The sequence below is a fragment of the Heloderma suspectum genome, chromosome 1 (genome assembly GCF_057233095.1).
Source record: "Heloderma suspectum isolate Gila_16-S chromosome 1, 16-S_ref, whole genome shotgun sequence".
NCBI lineage: Eukaryota > Metazoa > Chordata > Lepidosauria > Squamata > Helodermatidae > Heloderma > Heloderma suspectum.
In genome coordinates this window covers 246,019,187-246,040,166 of record NC_139458.1, presented here as the reverse complement: position 1 = coordinate 246,040,166, position 20,980 = coordinate 246,019,187, and the positions used below count along the sequence as shown (strand labels likewise).

The window sequence follows — 20,980 nt, the reverse complement described above, 5'->3', positions numbered from 1 at the left end:
GTGTCTCTTTATACAAATGTGTATTCCCAGGGGAGAAATAGTCTCTTTTGAGGTCCAGTTTAAAGAAATGAAAATTGGTTAACTTAGGGTGCAATCCTACGCATATTTAAACAGAAATAAGTCCTACATCTCCCAGCATACTCCAGCCAGCATAGCTAGCGGGGGATGCTGGGAGTTGTAGAATTTATATCTGTCTAAACATGCATAGGATTGTGCTCTAAAGCACAGAAAAGCACTTTGTTCATGCCCAAAGGCCCTTTGTCCTTAGGACAATTTTTTTTACAGCAAAGCGTTATCCGGATAAGAAAGGCACTCTGCACATGCCGAGTCATAGCTCCCAGTGGCAGAATTTTCGAATAGAAAACAACTCAATGCAGAAATTATATTTCAAGTTCCAAGGAAAATTATGTGTATTTCAAATTCCAGCTCTGGGCTAGGAGACCAGGAAGTCACGAAGCCAAACCCTTTACCAAGCAAGGAAGGAACAAGGCACATTCCACAAATGGTATGAGAATGAACAGTGCCACTTCCTCCTCTGGCTTGCCGGCGCTTTCCCTGCGGGTAATGTGGCAGGGAGGACTGGTCAATCCCCACCCCGCACAGGTGAGAGGAGAAGCAGCGGCCAACGCCGCCTCGTCTTGCCGCTCACACTTTCTTGGGCAACATACCAGGAGAATTGGGCCCACTCGGGCCGCCCGCAGCAAGCAGAGGTCGCCCTGCTTCTATTCAGTTGCCCTTCTGGGCAACGCAGTAGGAAGGGCCGGGCTCGAGGCGCCCCCAACCCACACTGCTCCAGCACCCAGAGGGAGAGCGCAGGTGAGCGAGCGAGGGCATGAGGCGCCGGTTGCTCCTTCCACGAGCAGCTGCCCACATTCACACCTGGCCTCTCCGGGGGGGGGGGCGACCCTGGGAGCCCAAACCTCGCTGCTGCTTCTCCCAGGAGGAGGGCGAGTGGGCCGTGGCGGCGGTTCCCCCTCTCTAGGCGGCGAGAGGGGGCCCAGTGGGGAAGAATGGGCGTCCACCATCAGTCCCTTTTGCTCGCCCCCTTTTCTCGGCTCCGGGGCGGGGCGGGGGCGAGAGGAGGAGGATTGTGGTGCTGACCGGAGGGCCAGGGACGCTTCCCCGTCCCGTCGGCAGGTTGCATCCTTCCCATGACCTGGAACTGGCTCTGAACTGAAGAGGGCAGGAAATTAGAAAGATCTTTCCCGTAGCCAACTCCAGCCGCCTGTTCCGATTGACAATTTGTTTCTATGGCGCCATCTGCGCACGTGGCGCTTTACAAAGAACGGGTATCGCCGGGTTTTCAATCCCGACGCTGCGACCCGGCTGTGAACGTGTCAGATGCGCTGCCCCGTTAGCGGCGGCAAGCGCCAGCCCCGCCCCCGTTACCTTGACGATCCCCGTCATCTTGGCCAGCAACACCCCAAATTCCTGCGACGCCATCTCTGGGTAGAGCTGGTCCCGCAGCAGCTCTGCCGTGATCTCCGCGTTGCCGTAATAGGTAGCTTGGGCAATGCCGTTGAAGAGCCCAAGTAGGGGCTTGGCGGCTTCGGGCGGGGGATGTTCCGTGGTAGCCGCCATCTTACTTAAGGATGCTAGGCCGCAGCCCGGGCAGACGGGAGCCGGGTGCGGACAAAGTTAGCTCTCGTCACGGCGATTGCCCACCTGCTGGGCTCAGTAGTGACCCCTGTTGGCAGCTGTAAGAAAAAGGAACGGGCCCCGTCCCTTTTTACACTTGCTGCGGGAGGCCCAGCTCCGTGGGCGGTCTTACGGCGTTTCCACACAGTTGTGAATGCAGCCTCAAACAGCCAAGAGAAGGCGCATGTATGAATTATGCAGCCTCTTCGATGCAAGTTCCACGTTCACATTGCAGGCCGATGTAAGAAGAACCATGGTGCATGTGTGTGTGTGCGCGCGCGCGTGCGGGGGGGGGGGGATGTAGTTGTGAAGTCCTGGAAAAAAAATCTAGGTTGCTAGGGGTTTATATGCTAATGCTAGAAGCCTCCGAGCCAAGATGCAGGAGTTGGAGGTTTTCATTTTAAAGGAAACCATAGATATAGGGGGTTTCTACATTAACCAACCCCCCCTCCCCCGCAAAAACCCACATCCTTTCCGGAGCTTCCTGCTTTTGGCTTCTTTGCGGGATTAGGAAAGGCTCCTTTACATGGCAGACACGTGGTCTGAACTGAGGGAGTGCCTCCCTCCCTCCCTGGCATGTGTGCAAAGGGGGTGGGGGAGTCTTGTTTTCATAGCTTAACTTCTGCTGTACTGTTTTCTCGCAGCCCCCAGGAAACCTCTGACATACTTCTGAGTAGACAAAAGATCACCCTGTAAGTCTACAACCATCAGCACACTTACTTGGGAGTAAGCCCCACTGAACTTAATGGGGTGCTCTGAATCAACAGGATGTTGCTTCTGAGCTTGGTGGGGTGGGGGATCAGATGTGTTCCCTTCATTGCAAGGAGGCATTAACGCAAATAGCGTTGCCCTTATTTTTGCCGTAGTCTACGTAAATCTTTACGTAGACTACAGCGACCAAATAAGGAACGGGAATGGCGGCTCCCTATGGGGGCCGCCATTATCCGTACACACTTTTTTTTTTTTTTTTAAAGTCACCCGTGATAGGCTACGTGACGATTGACGTAGCCTATCACGGCTGACTTTGCAAATCTAGCCGTGATAGGCTACGTGAATCGTCACGTAGCCTATCAGGGGGCGTGTTTTTTTTTTCTTTCATTGCAATGGCGGCGGCAGCAGCCGGTCGAAAGACCGGCTGCCGCTCCCGCCTCGCTCGAACACCCGCCGAACCGCCGGCTGGACCAGCCACCGGGAGGGACATTCGGTGAAGGTAAGTCCCGTCCCGGGGGCGGTGCGGGAGGCGGGGGGGGTTCGGAGGATTTCTCCCCGAAACTTGTTCGGGGGGCCGAACACGTTGGCGCTCGGCCCCCCGAAGTTTCGGGGAGAAATTCTCCGCCAACCCTAGTGAAATGCTGGTGTAGCACTATAATGACAGTGCCATCTAGTGGCTGTAAATTGAAACACACAGAAACATAGAGAACTTCCAAGGAAGGACTTTCCTTGATTCAAAACACATGTCCGCTGTGTAAAGGAGCCCGCTGTAATCCCATACGGAAAGCAGAAAGCCTGTAAGGATGCGGGGTGTGTGTTGTGCTTAATATAGGGCTTCATCACACAAGGCTAAAAATCCTGCAGTTCACTGGGACTTCTGCTTCCAGAATCTTTGTGGGATTAGATTGGGTTCTTTCCACGTGGCTTTAAAAAAACACACTAAACTTCTATGTGTTTCATTACAAAGCCACTAGGGGGCACTGTTTTATTTGCAATAAAAGCAACTTTAAACTGTATACCCTCATTTATATTGACTCCATGGTGGAAAGAGGAAAAATGCTGGACTTTTGTTGTCATGGAAAACAACTCAATAGAGCTCACAAAGAGTGGGAGGTTCCCTGGAGGAGGGCTGTGTCGTGTACAGGACCCACAGACTTCTGTGAATAAGCAATCTCCATAGCAGGATAAAAGCCCAGTGTGAAGGAGCTTACAGAGAAGCAGAGTATCCGCTGTTACAGAGGCAGAAACAATTATGGATACATGATGTCTCATTCTCACTAATTGCAGTGCCTTTGATAAACAAATAAAAATTAAGTTGAGAGCTCATTACCAATATTACAGAAAAGTGAGATATTAGTATTGTTTATAATTCTAAAACCTTGTATGGAAACAACAGCAAACAAACAAAGCCAACAAAAATTAAGCTACTAAGATTACTTTCATGCCTATACATGTTTTGCATGAGTTTGTGGGAGCTGAGGATAGAGAGTTGCTAATTTGTTAATTATGGGCAGGATCTTATTGGTATTGGAAACAAGGCCCCCTGCCAAATATGTAGATTTGGAAAATTAAAAACCAGAATATTGTGTTAATGTACATGTTGAACTATATTATTTATTTATTAAGGTCTGGATCCCAGCTAGGCATCTGTGAATGGACGGGCTCCTTCCATTCACAGACAGGACCAAAAGCCAGCAGAGGATTTCTCCTCCCCCTGCTGCCCCCCACATTTTATTTCTGCTCTGTAACGGTCCTCCAGCCCTTATAGAGCAGATTTATGTGTATGTGGGGGCAGGCGCAGAGGGCTGCAGGGGTGAGGCACCATCAGTGAAAATCACCTCCCCTTCTACTTGTTCATCACATGAACTCTCCTCAAGGGACATATCTGCCAGTGGAAGCAAACTCAGGATCCCAGCCTCAGCCATTTTGTAGTCTACCTTTCCACTTAAAACTGTACAATGCAGTTATTAACCCAAATCCAACATCTTTAGACATCTTTGGGATGGGTAAATCAAATCAAGTGAGACTTCACTGTCACAATCAATCCCATTTATTCAATAAGCCTAAATGTCCCTACCTCAGCAGGAACATTTGAATAATGAAATGTTAAAACTAAAATGAAATAAAACATTAAACCACAAGTCAATAGTGTGGAAAGAATGGCACTGGCAGGATGGTAAACACACTTTTCTGGAAATAGGTCCTATTGAACTCTATTGAATAAGTATTTCCAGCCATTGGTTATTAAAACATTTGCTCTCTAATTTAGGGTCCAGTCCTATTGGGATAGTTGGCTGCCTCCGAACTTGGAGGTGGCCGACTATCCAGTGCAGGGTAGGCAGAGCATGGAGGGGATCCTTAGGGATGGCGAATTCCGCCACGGACTCCAGTGAGGCCGGATTCTTTGGAATCCGGCCCCCCGGAGTCCATGGCGGAACGGAGCACTCACCCCCACGAAGTCTGCGCGGACTAGATCCTACCTGCCTCCGGTGGGTCTGGATCCGGCCTCTGCTGGCCACCATCCGGGTTACAGCTGCAAATGGCATGCCTCCCTTTGGCTGTGATAGGCTACGTAAAGATTTACGTAGCCTATCACGACCAAAGAGAAGGACACAAATGGCGTCCGCTACACCATTTGCGTGCCTCCCTTTTTGCCGTGATAGGCTACGTAAATCCTTATGTAGCCTATCATGGCAAAGCAGGGTCGCAAATGGCATCCCCTATGCGGGACGCCATTTGCAGCTGCAGCCTGGCCGCGGCCAGAAGTCAGGCTGCGGTGGGCGGCCCCGGCTGGCGGCTCCACAGACTTGCCGCGGAGCGGAGCTGGCCAGGGAGGATTCGGGGGGGGGAATGGATTGCTCCCCCCCAGTGGAGGATTCCAGGGGGAGGAATGGATCACCTCGACCCCCCGCGGACGCAGGTAAGTGGGGTTTCGTACACCCCTAGGGATCCTCTTCTCTGTGCTCCAGCTGCCCTACATTTGCAGCGAGACAGCTGATTTTGGCTGTCTAGCTGGGGACTTCAGAGTAGGAGGGGGGGAGGCCATATAGTGAATAGGAAGCATTGTAACGATGCTTCTGCAGTCCCCTCCCCTGGGAACACCCCCTTTCCACCCGCTCCATGCTGTGTTTACAAGCATGGAGACGGGGAAGAACTGTACCACCTACAAGGAGGCAGGGGAGGGGGCAGGGAGTGCGGTTCCCATAAACTGAAAAATCCTTTGGCCATCTAGACACTATCTAGCGGCCATAGGATTGCTCTCCTCATTACATAATGAAATATCACTGGTAGGAATTACCAGTGTCTACAATTAATCTTGTCTGCATTAATGCAAACATAATGATTAGTTGTATACATGACTTTCTAATAGTCACCATTATTTTTACTATTAGTAATAATTACGGTGTTGGTTAGTCATGTAAATCATCCTGTAGTATAGCCTCAGAAGCATTTACATGATAACCACCACCGTTGTATTCCCTCCTAAGTGAATGTAGGGTTACAGCTTATGTCCCATTGAAACCAATGGAACAAGTTGGTCATAAATGACACGTCATTGGTTTCGATGGGACTTAAATCACAACTAACGTTAGCTGAATTGGGACATTTATCTTCAAGTGTTGTTTTACACTTCCACATCAGTGTTATAAAACGATTTTTGTTCTTTACAGCACAAATGGGTCTTTCCACCATGGGTTATATTTCTGAGTAACTTCTCAGGTACCATGTTCTGTTGTTGAATCCACTTGAGATAAGATGGACGCTGACTCAGATCCAGAAGTTGCAGGACATTACACCTGCCCTAGGAATATATAAAGAAACTGTTCAGTATAAAGGAACTTTCAAAGAAGCCATTTCCCCCTTGAAAATGTCCTATAATGTAAACAGCTGCATTTGAATTTTTTAAAAGCATCTCTATTTCTAGTGTTTAGGCTTTTCTGGGCAATTGTTAGACAGTAACTAATTTTGCCAGAGTACCACCCCCTATACTTCATCCCCTAAAGTGGTCTGTAGGCAAGTCCCATTGGTGCAGCTGCAATTCCCTCCACATCCACTCTTTCGTAACTAGGTGGGCAACTACAGTACTAGGCCAAATCCTTTTAGGGGCCAGATTTGGCCCAACGACTGCCCGTTGCTAGACACTAGTAAAATGGAATCACTTAAGGTGGCACAATCCTTCGAGTTGTCAGGCATGAGTTCAACAATATTTCCCACAGTGTGCAGCCTATAAAGTGCACACAACATTGTTCAGGTAGGAGATATGTTTAGGATTACTTCTCCCTACATTTATACTGTTTAATTTAAAAAATGAGAGCTGCCTGGTGAAAGACTGCCTCAAAGCGACACACCTGCTGATGCCAGCTGTGTGTGGGGTAGGTTGAAATGACTCACCTGAAGAGAAAAATGCTTCATTTTTGCCTCTGGAAAAATCAAAGGCAATCTTTATTTTTTTATGCTTTATTATTACTTCATATACTTTGTGTTAGAGCCTTTGCACTGAAAGCAGATTCCAGCTCTGGCACAGATTAAGTCCTGCCTATCTTCAGATGGCAATTTCTGCCCTTGCAGCCCACTCCTATTTATATTTACTCAGATGTAAGTCCCACTGAGTTCAGTGGGAATTATTGCAAAGTATTTGTTCATAAAATTGCAAATCTGAACCAGGATATTTCCCAGACTACATACTTCCCTCTCCTCCTTGAGGTACTTCTGTGAAGCCTTATCTTCTCCTGGTAGGACCTTGAGAATCCTGGCTTTTATATCCCTTGGTTACTACAGTGAGGGCCAAAACAGACATTACTTTAAATGTGTGCCCAGCAGCTATGTCTTTTCACTTTTTACTCTAGAGTATGTGCAGGGCCCTCGATCTGTATTTTAAAAGCCCCCCCCCAACACACACATTAGGGGCTGAGTAAACATGTTTGAGATTCACCTCGAAGTCTGAAAACAGAATAGCACAGCAAATAGGAATCAGTTAAAAGCAAACACAATATACAATATATTCAACTGCCATGATTTTCAAGGCTTAGTTTCAGCATTTCTTTGTTTCAGAATTGTTTTATCCCAGCCTTTCATTGTTAAATACAATGGTTCATTTTTACAAGCACACATTTTTTGACCTTCAGCTGGATGCAAAGTCACTCAGGCATGGTGGAGACAGCTCTCTTAAGCTGCAGAGATATACATGAATTCCTTTTGCAGGTCAACGTGCACTGTGGTACTGAAAGAGGAACATCTATTCCTGTGTAACAAGCAGCCTTGAATCTGTATACCGATATTTTCTTACTTTTGAGAGCAATCAATTAGGAATAAGAAGGATACATAATATGAAGTGTATGTGAAGTACGGTTGTCAGCAACCTATTGTTTAAAAAAACTCTGGCTCCTCAGGTAAAATGCCTGAGTCTGTGTGGAACACTTTCCCCCATGAGGAATTTAAAAAAGAAGGCATAAGGACAAAGCGCCCCAGTCATATCCAGAAAACCATTATTTTGTGAAGGAAATGCTCCCTTGCTGGCCCAGATACTGTCTATGCATGCTCCAAGACTTAGTACTGTATGTCAGTCCATTAACCTGCTTGTCTAAAGCAGCAACTGACAAGAGCCATACAGGTGGCACATTAGGCAGTCATAAGATGGGGGAAGAGGGAAGAGAAGCCTGGGCTCTGCTTTGAATTTTCTGGGTGGTATGCACAAGTGGTGGCTTGCAGGGCCAGCCCAAGACATTTTACAGCCTGAGGCAAAGAACAACATGATGCTCTCTCTGATTCCATCTACAAAAGCTGGCTGGACTAGCAGTTGAATCTTTCTTCAAAACTGGCAAAGGGACAGCATCCTCCATCGCACCTGAAAGCAGCAGGCTAGCTTAGGGGGCCCAGGGCAGGCTGCTTGGCAGACCTCTCTTCCAACACCTTGCTGCCGCCTGAGGCAATTGCTTCATTCTGCCTTTTATTAGGGCCGGCCCTGGTGGCTTGGAGGGTCAGCACATGTTGCTCAGTGCACCCTACAAAATGGAACCCATTACTCCCAAATGACTGTTTTAAAAGGGGAAGTTATCTGTAAGGAGAAGTGTGACTACAACTTTAAGGGCACCTCCCCTAGGCGGTTAGGCCTATGGGAAGGATTCTAGAAAGAAAAAGTATCTCAAGGAGAGAAAGCCTTTTGTATATAGCCCCTTAATAAAATAATTCATTGGATATTGCCTCTGACCAGCTCCTCATATGAGAACATCACAGTCTCTCTGTGGTAGCAGAGGAGTAACATTCACAAGGCACATCATTTACAATATAAACAGTACATGTGTAGCTACTCGCACATAACCTTTTAATGTACAAACTCATGGCATGATCCACCCTTTGGCAATAACAGCATAAAACACCTAGCTGCTATTTTGTCTGGCTTTCCATCCTCTGGTTCTGACAACAGACCAAGAGAATAAACATTCCTGCTGGACCTCTAAGATACTGGGCCTGTTCACATGATCATGGTGAGGGAAATAAGCTATGCTGGCTTATTTCCTCCACCGCTCATGCTAGTCATGTACTGAAGGGATTAGTATAATTACCCTCAGCAGCGTAGCTTCCTGTGTCACATGAACCTCGCCAGAGTGGCTTGTTGCTGTGTTTAACAAACCACCCCAGAACCCTACAACAACCCATGGGTTCTGGATGGCTTGTTAACCACAGCAACAAGCCACCCTGGCCAGGTTTGCACGACATGGGAAGCTGCACTGCTAAGGGTAATCATGCTAATCCCCCTGGCATGCCCAGGGTGGATAACAAGCCACGGTGGCTTATTAACCACCCTGCAATCATGCAAAATGGGTTGCTGAGTGGGCAGCTGGCAACCCCAAGGTGAGTGTAGTTTGGCTGTCTGCCATATCTATAAAAATGACATTCAAATTACATTAATTATATAATTAAGGGCTGTGTCCCAACACCTAACAATCCTGGAGCACATTTCAGCATTTTCATCTTAATATCTACTGCTTAGCAATTTAAATGTTAATAATTGAGATATTCAGACCACAGTTCTCATGCTGTTCTGGTAATGTGTGTACCCTCATTTTCTTTGAAGTTTGCAATGGTACACCACTTCAAGGGGTGGATTTTTTCCACTTTAGTTTTTAAGTCATTAATTCATTATGTGCCTGGCAGGGATCCAGTCCCTAATAATGAAAATATGTCAAGATTTTATCAGTTACCATTTATGTATGCATTAGCCATGTTTAAATGTGCTTCCCTAATTTAATATTTGCCTGCCTGACAAATATGGAATTCTATGCCTTACAGTTATATGCTTATAGGCTTATTTAGACACTGAAAAACAACCTTTTAAATCTTTTTAAAAATAAGTGACACTCACTTGCTGTCTTCTACAAAGCTTTAAAACCTTCACAGAAGGCAACAAGTAGCTTTAAGAATGCATCTATAAATGGCAAAAAGCTATTTCAAAAATTAAATATTCTAAACCCGAAACAGTTTCTCAGTTAAGCAAAATAATGGACTCACGCAGACCATGCAGAATTATTGTCTAAGTAACAAAGAAATTCTAACTGTACTGCAACTTGAAAGTAACACAAAGCACTTCATAGGCACTTACTTTAACAATAAAGATTATATTCTTGGTTTTGCTGGTATTGCTAACAACCACTTGGCTGTGGTGGAACTGCTCTGTCTTGCAGTGGCCAGCTAGCATCCTCAGGGATTCATCTGATAGGACAGAGAATAGGTCCAGTGATCGGGGGGGTGGGGTGGGGATGTTGATAAAGAGATCTACTGAAGATTTTTCTCTTACAAGATTGTACCTGTGGGGTCATGTTACTTGATTGCTATTCTATGGGATTCATGAGGCTGTTTTCCAATCCCACTACATCTGGTAGATAAACTGGTAAAACTCTCACTTACAGCTGCTTCTAAATATTATGTGTACTCAAAAAATCAAATGTGATACTTGTGTTTGCCAGTAAACACATGAGGGGAATTTTCCTAAATTCACAAAGATAAATTTTTTGCTTTTTTCCAGAAGGCTTTGGGTTCCTTTTTAATATTCATTACATCCTATGAGAACAGAAGTGATGACCATGATTCTGCAAACAGTGAAGAAAAAGATACTGTCCCCTAATATAACATGAAATGATTTCATACGGAAAAATCCTAGTAATCTGGAAAGCAGACTGCCAAAATATTTTTGAGTGCGTTTTTGCAAAACACGTCCATCTTTTCCAGGTAGAAACCTTTTAATTCAACCAAGCCTTTTAAGTTGTGGTCTCAATGTCAGGTTTGTAATGTATTGTATATTTGTGCTGCTACATTGGTCTTACCTTTTTCTCTACTGGTGAAAATATTTTAGTGCTATAGTTTATTGTTTTTGATATTGTACTGTATTTTTTGTAAACTGCCCAGAGAACATGTTGTTGGCCACCCTATACATAGTTAATAAAATATTCTGTACTCACCTTAAATACTGGAATCTATATTTAAGCTCCTTCTGAAGCTCCATGTCGAAGCATCCTCAAATATTCCTCCTTATCTACCACCAACAGCTCTGTCTCCTCCACACACGCAACAGTGGCATTTCTCCTGAGACCCTTCAGTAAAGTGATTTCCTGAATTGGATGAACAAACAACCAAAGCTAAAGATGCAGGTGAGATTTATCAAAACTATTTTCTAATTAGCAAGGTTTTCTTTTTTCTTTAATTTCTATCTTGCGCTAGGCTTCTACAAATAAAACTAAAACCTGTTCATAGTTGTGCCCAGCCAATAAAAGCTAACATTTATTTTGTTTAAAGGCCTTCATTATTACCAGGAAGCATCCAGGTTTAGATTCTAGTAACTCTCATAAGGTAAGAAGTTTACAAAACTGAGGCGCAGCCACCAAGAAGGTCTATGTATCTTGTTCTCTTTTGATGTATGGAGTGCATAGTTTACAAAGACACAATTGGGGCCTGTTGGAACATGGACTGACCCTGTTCAGTGTTCCAGCCAGCTATGTCTTCTTTCTGTTCCATTCTCCCTCCCTCCCTCCCTCCCTCCGTTTACAATTCTTCCCCACACCCCACAGTGTTCTGTTGCCACTGAGGATGCTCTCCTCTCACTGGGCTGTTTTGGCATGCTTGAGTTTGTGTTTGTACATGTATCCCTTTAGAGTTTGTTTCCTAATTTATTTATTTATTTTACTTCTGCAGACCTTGGGGTTCCTCTGAGCATGCTGATACCTCCCTCTTGTTTCTCAGTAACATCATCATAACCCAGCAATTGAATTTGCTATTAGTATATACAAATGGAACCTGCAGTGTGGCGTGTTCCTGTTCATTGTTCCAGCCAGTTAAGCCCTTTTCCAGGATATTCCATTCTATCCATCCACCCAACTCATTTTTTTTTTACTTTTCCTCCAGCAAACACTCAGCATTCTATGGGCACTTAGCAGGCTCAGTCCTCATTGGGCTGTTTGGGGCCCTTTTTGCCCCCTTAGTTGTTGTTTTTTCTAAATATCTGTTTCTGGTACTTCAGCAAATCTTGGGGCTCCTCTAAGCATGCTGATACCTCCCTCTAGTTTCTCAGTGGTTCCGTTTTCACTACATTGCTGCCATAACTCCATACCTGAGTCTGCTGTTAGAAGGACTGATGATAGGCAGACCATGATGGGTACAATTTGCAGCAGAGAATGAGGTGGTCTTGGAAGTATCTAGGAGCTGAGCTATATGGGATTTTACATGGATAAAACCAACACTCTGCATTTTTTCTGGCAGGCCACAGGAAACCAGAGCACATGCTGAAGAGCTGCTATAGGATGCTTCTGGTGACCTAATTTTATCAGGAGATGGGCACCCTCATTGTATACCAGATGTTTTGGACAAAAACTGTTTGTCCAAAAGAAACAGTTTCATGGATAGACAGTGTGTGTGTTTGAAGTGTATACTGGAGGCATGGATGATGTTAGCTAGATGGGACTACAGTCTCATCAGATGAAAATACAACTGAGCAGTCAAAACACATCTGGTAATTATAAGAATCTGAAGAGTGAGGTGCAACAATAGATCCAGAATTGTAAACCTATCTGCATATGAGTCCACAAGTTCAAATCAGTACAATGTTCCTGGCAAAGGCCCTGCCAACCAGTATTACTTTGGTCTTTCCTACATCCGCTTTTAACAACCCACCTACATCTAGTCCACAACTATATCCGAGTATATGCAACACACACACACACACACACACACACACTGACAAATAGCTGCATGATATAAATGTTAGTAGGGGGAACAAAAGGGAACCCACAGGCATCTCATGGAAGAAATCCTGAAGGGACAATAAGAAATCACCCCTCACTGCCCACAGAGATCTTCCTGCCAGGTATGAATAGAATTCTCACAATTGTCTGCCATGTCTCATAGTCATGCGCAACAGCTCTTAAATTGGTCTCGCAGTAAACCAACAGAGCATGACAGGGATTTATCCTAAATTTCAGAATCATAGAATAATATAGCTGGAGAAGGTCTTGTGTGCCATCTAGTGCAACCCCCTACTTAACAGAGGAAATCCAGAACTAGAGCATCCCCAGTAAATGGGTATCCAGCCTCTGCTTGAAGATTTCCGGTGGGGAGAGCCCCTCCCCCTTCAAGTACTTGATTCCAACTTTGAACTGCTCTTACCATTGAGTTGAACTGCTCTTACCATTGAGGAGTTTCACGCAATGCTCAACTAAAATATACTCTCCTGCAACTTAAGTCCATTAGATCTAATCCTGCCTTCTAGGGTAACAGAAAACAAATATTTTCCCTCTTCTATGTGACAGCCTTTCAGGGGTTTGAAGAGTGTAGCATGCCCTCCTCACTCTTCTCCATGCTAAGCATACCCAATTCCTCCAACCTTTCTCATAGGATGAGTTTTCCAAACCACTTTCCATCTTCATTGCCCTCCTCTGAACTTGTTCCAGTTAGTCTACGCTTTTCTAAAATGGTGGCATCCATAACGGGATACAGTATTCTATATGTGGTCTGACTAGTGCAGAATATAGTGGAACTATTACTTCTTGTGACTTGGAAACAATGGTTCCATTAATGCAGCTTAAAATCACAGGAGTCTGTTTTTGCCGCCCAATCGCACCGCTGACTCATATTTAGCATGAATGAGCACAATGCCAATATCCTTTGCACACATTGTGGCAGATTAAGCAAATCTTTCATATTTGCATGATCTTACCCCTGCTGCTCGATTAGGAAATTCTATAATTAAATGCCTCCAAGAGAATTCTGGGTTTAAAAATGGGATCCCAATGTCTAGTATCACCCAGTATGGGCTTCTGACCCAAGAGTAATTAAAACACCTTAGCTCTGAGGTTTGCCAGATGTACCAGGCAATTAGAAATAGATCCTTTTATTGCTTAGAAAGGAATCCAGGAAAGGAGGTGTCAATGCTAAATTTAGGTTTATTACTTTCAGTTAACAGAGTCTCGTAAAGTCATTAGGTCAGATGGGCCATCAGATAAGTGACCAAGAGGCCTCACTGGGGGCCATAAATATGTAAGAAAAACAAGCTCACAAGACAAGATGATATCAAGTGAATAGGTCTGTGTCAAGAACATTCCTGTAACATGTCAAAGAAAGTTAAGATGTTTGGATAAGTATGTTGGTATGCTCATTAATCTCGATAAGAAACTTCAACATTCAATACTATTATTTAGACATATGAAGATTTAGAGTAGAAAGGTTATCTTTGGAATTCTTGGATAAGAAATATAAGCTGTAGTACAAATATATATTTATAGCATCCAAAAAGTATATAAAGGAGACTCAGAGGTTATAGTAGTGGGATACAATAGTGGGAGCTCTCCTCTGGGATCAGCTTCCCCAACGTGTTGCCTGTAGAATCAACCTGGTAAACTTGATATTCATTATCATTGAGAACTAGCAAGTATACTTGACTCTGCCTTGTTCAAGAATGATGTTAGATGTTTTCATGTGTTTGAATTTATGCATGCATAAGCTCTTGTATTTAGAACTGTTATGCTAATACTTTGGAGTAAAAGACAAAATCTTGTCTAAGAGAGTGTTTCTTGGATTACCTATATCAGAGTGAAGTATTGAACTGGCTCTAGATGGTATCTGGTTGTAAGAGAGATCTGACTGTATACACAGTAGACAGGTGATCAGTGGTCACCAACATACTGACAATATAATTTGAGAGAATCTCTGAACCAGGGCATATGCCACAGCACACTACTGCCAAGCCAGGAATCCTCCATCCTATAGCTCTTTTGCCTAAATGCAAAAAAAAAAAAAAAAAAATAGTCTCTGTTGAATTTTATTTTGCTCCTTTCAGCCTAGTTTTCCATTCTGTCAAGGTCATTTTGAATTTCATTCCTGTCTGATGTGGTGTTAGCTATCCCTCCCAGCTTTGTTGTCATCCACACATGTGATGAGGAATTCACTGTGTTGTTAATAGTTACTCAGTCAATAGCTATAGAAAAGAATCATCACTCTAGCTATTCTAGTTTTCATAGTAATGTACTTTAAAGATAACTGAAAATGGCAACCCTGGAAAGAGATGGAGAATGCACCTCCACCCCTTTATTGGTTTACAGCATCGTGACATCACATTCAACTCTCCCCAGCCACTGCTGATCAATCTGTAGCTATTCAATTGTTTTTATTATTGCTGTTTTCCCCCACTCCCTTGTCTGTCTTTTTTTTTGGGGGGGGGGGATAGCTCTACTGTCACCTGGCACATCCCAAAGTCCTGTCAGGCTCTTAAGGTGAGCAGGTTGAAGTCTTTTAGGTGGGAGGAAGGTGGGTTTTTCTCTTACTGATCTGGGCTCTCCCAGGGTCTCTTGTCCCTTTCTTGTTTGATCTGTTGTTATTTTGGGGGCAACAGAAATATTACTTTGGCATGGACCTTTTCAGGATGAGAAACCAGCAGTCCTTATTTGGGTGGGGGGTGGAGGGTGCTGAGGAACTCTATTATTCCCCACCCCTGGCTCTATGAACCCTGCTGGGCTGTTGGAGAGCAGAAGGCAGGGAACAGCATCCAGCTAGAGCTGTATGAAAGGAGAGCCATGGACAGCGTGTCATCTGATGTGTATTCGGAGCCTTGAGAGACTGCCTTGTTGCAGAGGGAAACCTCTGAGCTGAGGGCAAAGGAGTGAGAAGCAGACTGTGTATTCCTGAAAGTAATTACAGGAAGTAGTTACAATAGCACACCTACCCATCTGCAAATAATGAATGGGTCAAATGATAGCCATGCTGCTCTCTGCTCATGTTAAAACTGGTTTGGTGTGTGCATTCAGGCACAAGGAAGGAGTGTATAGGCACATTTTTAAGGTAAATAATTACAACTAAAGGTTCACAAAATGGTTGGGAGGGGTGTTACCTTGCTATTTTTCAGCACTTAAAAAAGTGGATAAATTTTTCAACACTGGGACTGCAGAGTGACGAAGTTCACGCCATTGATGAAATTTTAAAAAGGGGGAAAATAGTAATTTTGTAAACGGTCATAAAATGATGTGAGCAGGCTGTATCTGTTGTCATTAATTGCATCCCCCCCATAATCTTACAGATGCCAATGACACTTGCTCAATAATATCCTATGAAGTGATCATAATCACAACATATGAGCTCATGGAGGGGAGTCCTGTATTTTCAAGTGCAATATATTGGCCTAGTTCACATGTCGTAATAACCCAAGGTTATTGTTGAAAAGATTATTCCCGGCTGCTTGCTTACTCCCACAGAGATAAACAACCCATGGACACTCCTTCACCTGGTTGTTTATTGTGACATCCAAACCTGGAACTCTGGGTTGTTGGAGGACAAACAACCCAAAGTTGGAACCCATTGTCTGTCCCCCAACAATCCAAATTCTGGGTTCAGACATCATGATAAACAACCCAGGGATGGAGCATCCTTGGGTTGTTTATCTCAGCGGGAGCGGGTGGACACCCAGAAACCAGCATGCAAGCTTGTTCCCACTCATCTTTCTAATGACCTGCAGTTGCTGAAAACCACGAACTGGGTCATTGTGAACTAGCGTGAATCAGGTCATTGTGTCTTGCGTACTCAGACAATGTGACAATTTACATCAGAAATGCAACCTTAAGGAAGACACATGGATTGTGTACAATAAAAGCGTCTGATCTCGGAAGCGAAGCAGGGTCAGCCCTGGTTAGTACTTGGATGGGAGATCGCCTGAGAATCAGGGTTCTTGCACTGAGCAGGGGGTTGGACTTGATGGTCTTGTAGGCCCCTTCCAACCCTATGATTCTATGTCTATTACACAGAACCATGCAGATATATATGCAACAACTGCTTAGGGATTTTATTATATGCAGCAGTATATAAGTATTACAAATAAATAAACAAACAAAACCTATGCATTTATTGTCCAAAAACCTTATTATAATTATGTACACATTTTTCCCATTCTGCTAAATCTCTTGTACTTTGCCATATTATCTTTCTAATTCTTATAAATTTACTGATTTGCATCCATACTAACCATGACATTGTGTTATAGGATTCTGCTGTTCATAAAAATTTCTCATTTGGGTCAATCGTATTTCTTTCAACTTATTTTTCCCCACTGCTTTCCCTTTTATATCAAACTCCAAGTGTGCCCAAATCAGTATTAATGGAGAAACTCCTGGCATTAGTTTCTCTTCCCGAAGTTCTATGCTTTTAATAATCCTTTTATTGTACTTCTGTTGTTTCTTATCTGTTGTTTTATATACTTTTTACTATAAAACATATTCTGTAATTCCTCTTCCTTTAATCCCATCAATTCCCTTTCTATTTCTATCCAATTTACCCTCACCCCTTTCTTCATTATTGTTAACATATGTCTTAATTGGGACACATAATAACTTTTTAAATGTGGTAAACCCCATCCTCCTCCTTGCATAGATCTGTACCTGAAAACCTTTGCTGTTTGTGGCGTTTTAGTCTTAAAAAATAATTTTTCTATGCTGTTTTGTCATGTTTTAAACCTTTTAAATGGAATTTCTTGTGGAAGCACATGTAAAAGATAAGTAAATTTTGATAATACCATCATTTTTATAGTCATAATCAGATCAGAAAGTGTTAAATTTATCCTTTCCCATATGGTTATGTCATTCTTTATTTCCTTCCATAGCTTCCCATAATTTAGTTTCAGCACATTCTTCTGTCTTTTAGGGAGTTGAACTCCTAAGGGCATAATCCTATGCATGTTTAGACAGTCAAAAGGCCTACAATTCCCAGCATGCCCCAGACAGCCATATTGGCTGGGGGAAGCTGAGAGGTGTAGGCCTTTTGTCTGTCTAAACGTGCATAGGACTGTGCCCTAAATATCTAAATGCTTTTGTTACTAAAGCAATACTTGTCATTTTTGAAATTACTATTTGTTCTTGTGGTCCTATATTCAAACACATTAAATCAGATTTCTTTGTCTTTTAGTCCTGCCACCTGTAGAAATTCTGTTAATTCTCTTATCAGTTCCTTTATTCCCTTTTCTGAACTTCCTAAAATAATTAAAATGTTGTCTGCATATAGGTTCAGTTTAAATTCTCTCTTGCCTATATGTATCCCTGTAATATCCTTATTTCCACTGATTCTGTCAGCCAGAAACTCAATTACCATTGTAAACAGAAGTGGTGAAAGGGAGCAACCCTGCCTTTCCTGAATTAAGCCTTATTTCTTCTGTCTGTAATCTATTGTACCTTATTTTTGCAGTTGTTTGTACATATATTGCCTCTATTATATGTTTAAACTTATTCCTAATGTAGCCAAATGCGTACCCTGGATTTTAGGAAAGCCAATTTTAATACACTCAGAACAATGACAAGTAAGGTCCCATGGCAAGCAACTCTAATGAGAAAAGGAGTCAAAGAACAAGAAAAAATGGTGGAAGACAACAGAAGAAGCCAATGTGGATTCACACAAAGCTTAGAGATGACCTGAAAACAATCCCCTCCGTGCTTCTCCTGTCCTGCATTGGATAGGTGGTTCCCTCCGAGTTCGGAGGTGGGCACCCATCCCCATAGGACTGTGCCCTTAATATAAATTTTGGATTAACCGTATTGAAAGCCTTGCAAAGATCAAGTGTCATTATTACAATCTGTCTTGTAATAATGAATCTTTCTTGTCTTACAAATATTAATCATACCAAATACTTTTCTAATTGGATCTGCAATAAACCTATTTTTTAAAAAAAACATATTGATCTGAACCTATACAATTATTAATAACTTATTTCAAGCGTTTTGCCCATATTTTAGTAAATATCTTATAATCCACATTCAATAGAGATATTGGTCTATAGGAGTCCAGGTTACATTTATCTTTGTTTAATTTGGGTATCAGCGTTATCATAGTTTGTGTCCATGTTTTCGGGAGCGGGGCCCACTCTTGTATTTCCTGATATAATTTCTTCAGTTGTGGCACCAACACATCCACAAATGCTCTGTAAAATTTGCCCATAAGCCCATCTTGGCCTGGTGATTTATTATTTTTAATTCTTTTATAGCTTCTTTAATCTCATCTTCTCCTATCTCAGCTTCTAAAAACTGTTCTTTTAGTGAGGGTATTTTTGTTTTTTCTTGGTATTCCTGAAACTGCTTTATTTGTGTCTGTTTCCCTTCCTGAAGATCTTTATAATAGCTTCGTAATAATTCTCCCATTTCTTTTTTAACTTATGTTTTAATTCGTTCTTTTGTATTCAAGGCTAAAATTCTGTACTTAGTTCTCTTTTTCTGGACTCTGTTCACCAACAATTTTGAGCTTTTTCCCGTAAACTCATAATGCCTTTGCTTAACATATAACATGTCTATCATGGTTTTATTTTTGTGTAATGCCTCTCTTTCCTCAGTTTTTCCATTTCTTTTCTAATTCTGATTTGACCAGTATACTTGTACTGCTCCATTAATCTGTTAATGCCTTGATCCAGTGTCTCCTTCTTCTCCTTCTCCTTTTTCTTTATTAAACTTAACTCTGATTACCCACCCCTCTTATTGTTGCCTTGCCCATTTCCCATCTCATTGTTTCTGTTGTTTCCCCTGTTTCATTTTCTTCAAAATATCTATATTCCTTTTATCCTAGCTTTAATATCTTCCTTAATTAATAATATGGGATTCAATCTCCCTATACAATCCCTTTTAACGTCTTGGTTCATCTCTACATACATTTTGACTGGGACGTGGTCTGTTACTTCTATTCGTCCAATTTCCATTTTTTAAGCCTTAATAGATAATTATCAGTTAGGAGACAAAGGTATAATAACCCTTATATATAAAATTCTGATAAAGCAGGAGATAAGGGGGAATGTAACAATAAAGCAGATATGGGAAAGAGATACTGATGAAGAGATAGAGGAAGAAGATTGGGAACAACTTTTAGATAGATTTCCCTTTCAAGCAATATCCACCCAAATAAAAGAAGGTGCATTAAAGTTGGTTCAGAAGTGGTATTTGACACCTGTGAAGTTGTGGTTTTAATGTTCTGTATATTTTAAATTGTTTTATTGTGTGTTGCTTGGATTTAATTTTTGTGAACCGCCCAGAGAGCTTCGGCTATTGGGCGGTATAGAAATGAAATAAATAAATAAATAAATATTTCAAGAAATAGAATTACTGATCAAGAGATTTGTAAAACACCAGAATTAGCTTTGTTGAATATGTTTGTAAAAGAAAATAGAGAGATTGGAGAAAAAACATTAATTGGTTTCTTGTTGACAGCTGCAAGGCAATTAATTGCAAATAACTGCAAGACAGCCCGGATGCTGACAATACCTCTGTGGAAAAAGAAAACCTGGGCCATAGCAAAAAATGAAAAGTTGACACAGAAGCTACGAGTCCACAGAGGAATAAAGAAAAGACACCTTCAAGTAGGATTGGGAAAAATATATAGACTTTATGAAATAAAGAGTCAAACAGAACAACCTTGGTAGAAGCTTATAGAAATTTGTGAGACTCATGAAAAGAAGATGATAATAAAGGAATAAAACAGGATAAATTAATATATTACCCTGGAATAGAAATAGAAAATAAAGGAGGGGAGAAGAAGAATCTTGAAACTGTTTGAGCTGGGTAAGGGATTGGGAAGGGATTTTGAATCAATATTAATGTGTTTTTGTAATTTATTTTGAAAAATAAATACAGAAAAACAAAAACCCAAAAACCTTATTATGTGAAAAGGCTCTTAGTAAATTCTGTGCAGTTATCTGGGCTAGAGTGTAGTTTGTTTTGGAGACAACTGGTATAGCTAAGAATCAAGATTAACAAGAACACTTTAATATAAAAGATGGTGGCCAGGGGCCTGTTTCCACGAGTGATTTACTCCGAACTGGCTGGGTGTGGAGTTCGTTAGGGATACATGATGTCGTGGCCATCCAGCAGCCACCCCAGAGCTTATTGCGGAAAAAACGGATTTCCTGAGACTGCTTATAGTCCCAATTCCTTTCCTTAAGTCAGGTTCTCCTCGGTATAGTTGCTGTGTCCCTCAACCCCCGCATTTACCTCGGGTACGCTAGCCCTGCCCAGGTGTGTGCCTTTCGCCATGACCCCTGTCAAGGAGTGTGTCTTGTGTGTTTCTCGTCCCTGCACAAACCCGTTAGTGTCTCCTCAGAATTAACTCCCATTGTGCTGAATGAGGCTTGCCCTCT

At 42.7% G+C, this 20,980-nt stretch overlaps 1 protein-coding gene and 1 long non-coding RNA gene across 7 annotated transcripts in view; one reads left to right on the top strand and one right to left on the bottom strand.

Annotated features, from left to right (window-relative positions):
• Positions 1-1,588, bottom strand: part of COMMD1 (copper metabolism domain containing 1) — a 100,872-nt gene extending 99,284 nt beyond the window's left edge. For all 6 annotated transcript variants that reach the window (XR_014786153.1, XM_084822914.1, XM_084822906.1 and 3 more), the window contains exon 1: positions 1,390-1,588. Coding sequence is in view for 5 of the 6 variants with exons in the window: in XM_084822914.1 (XP_084679040.1) it covers positions 1,390-1,581 (192 nt within the window). In the remaining variant the exon portion in view is untranslated. The remainder of the gene's footprint in view (positions 1-1,389) is intronic.
• Positions 1,436-20,537, top strand: LOC146358907 (uncharacterized). Its single transcript, XR_014786162.1, has 4 exons — positions 1,436-1,879; positions 10,373-10,575; positions 10,893-10,994; positions 20,055-20,537. It is a non-coding gene; the product is annotated as an uncharacterized LOC146358907 (long non-coding RNA).
• The last annotated feature ends 443 nt before the right edge of the window (positions 20,538-20,980 follow it).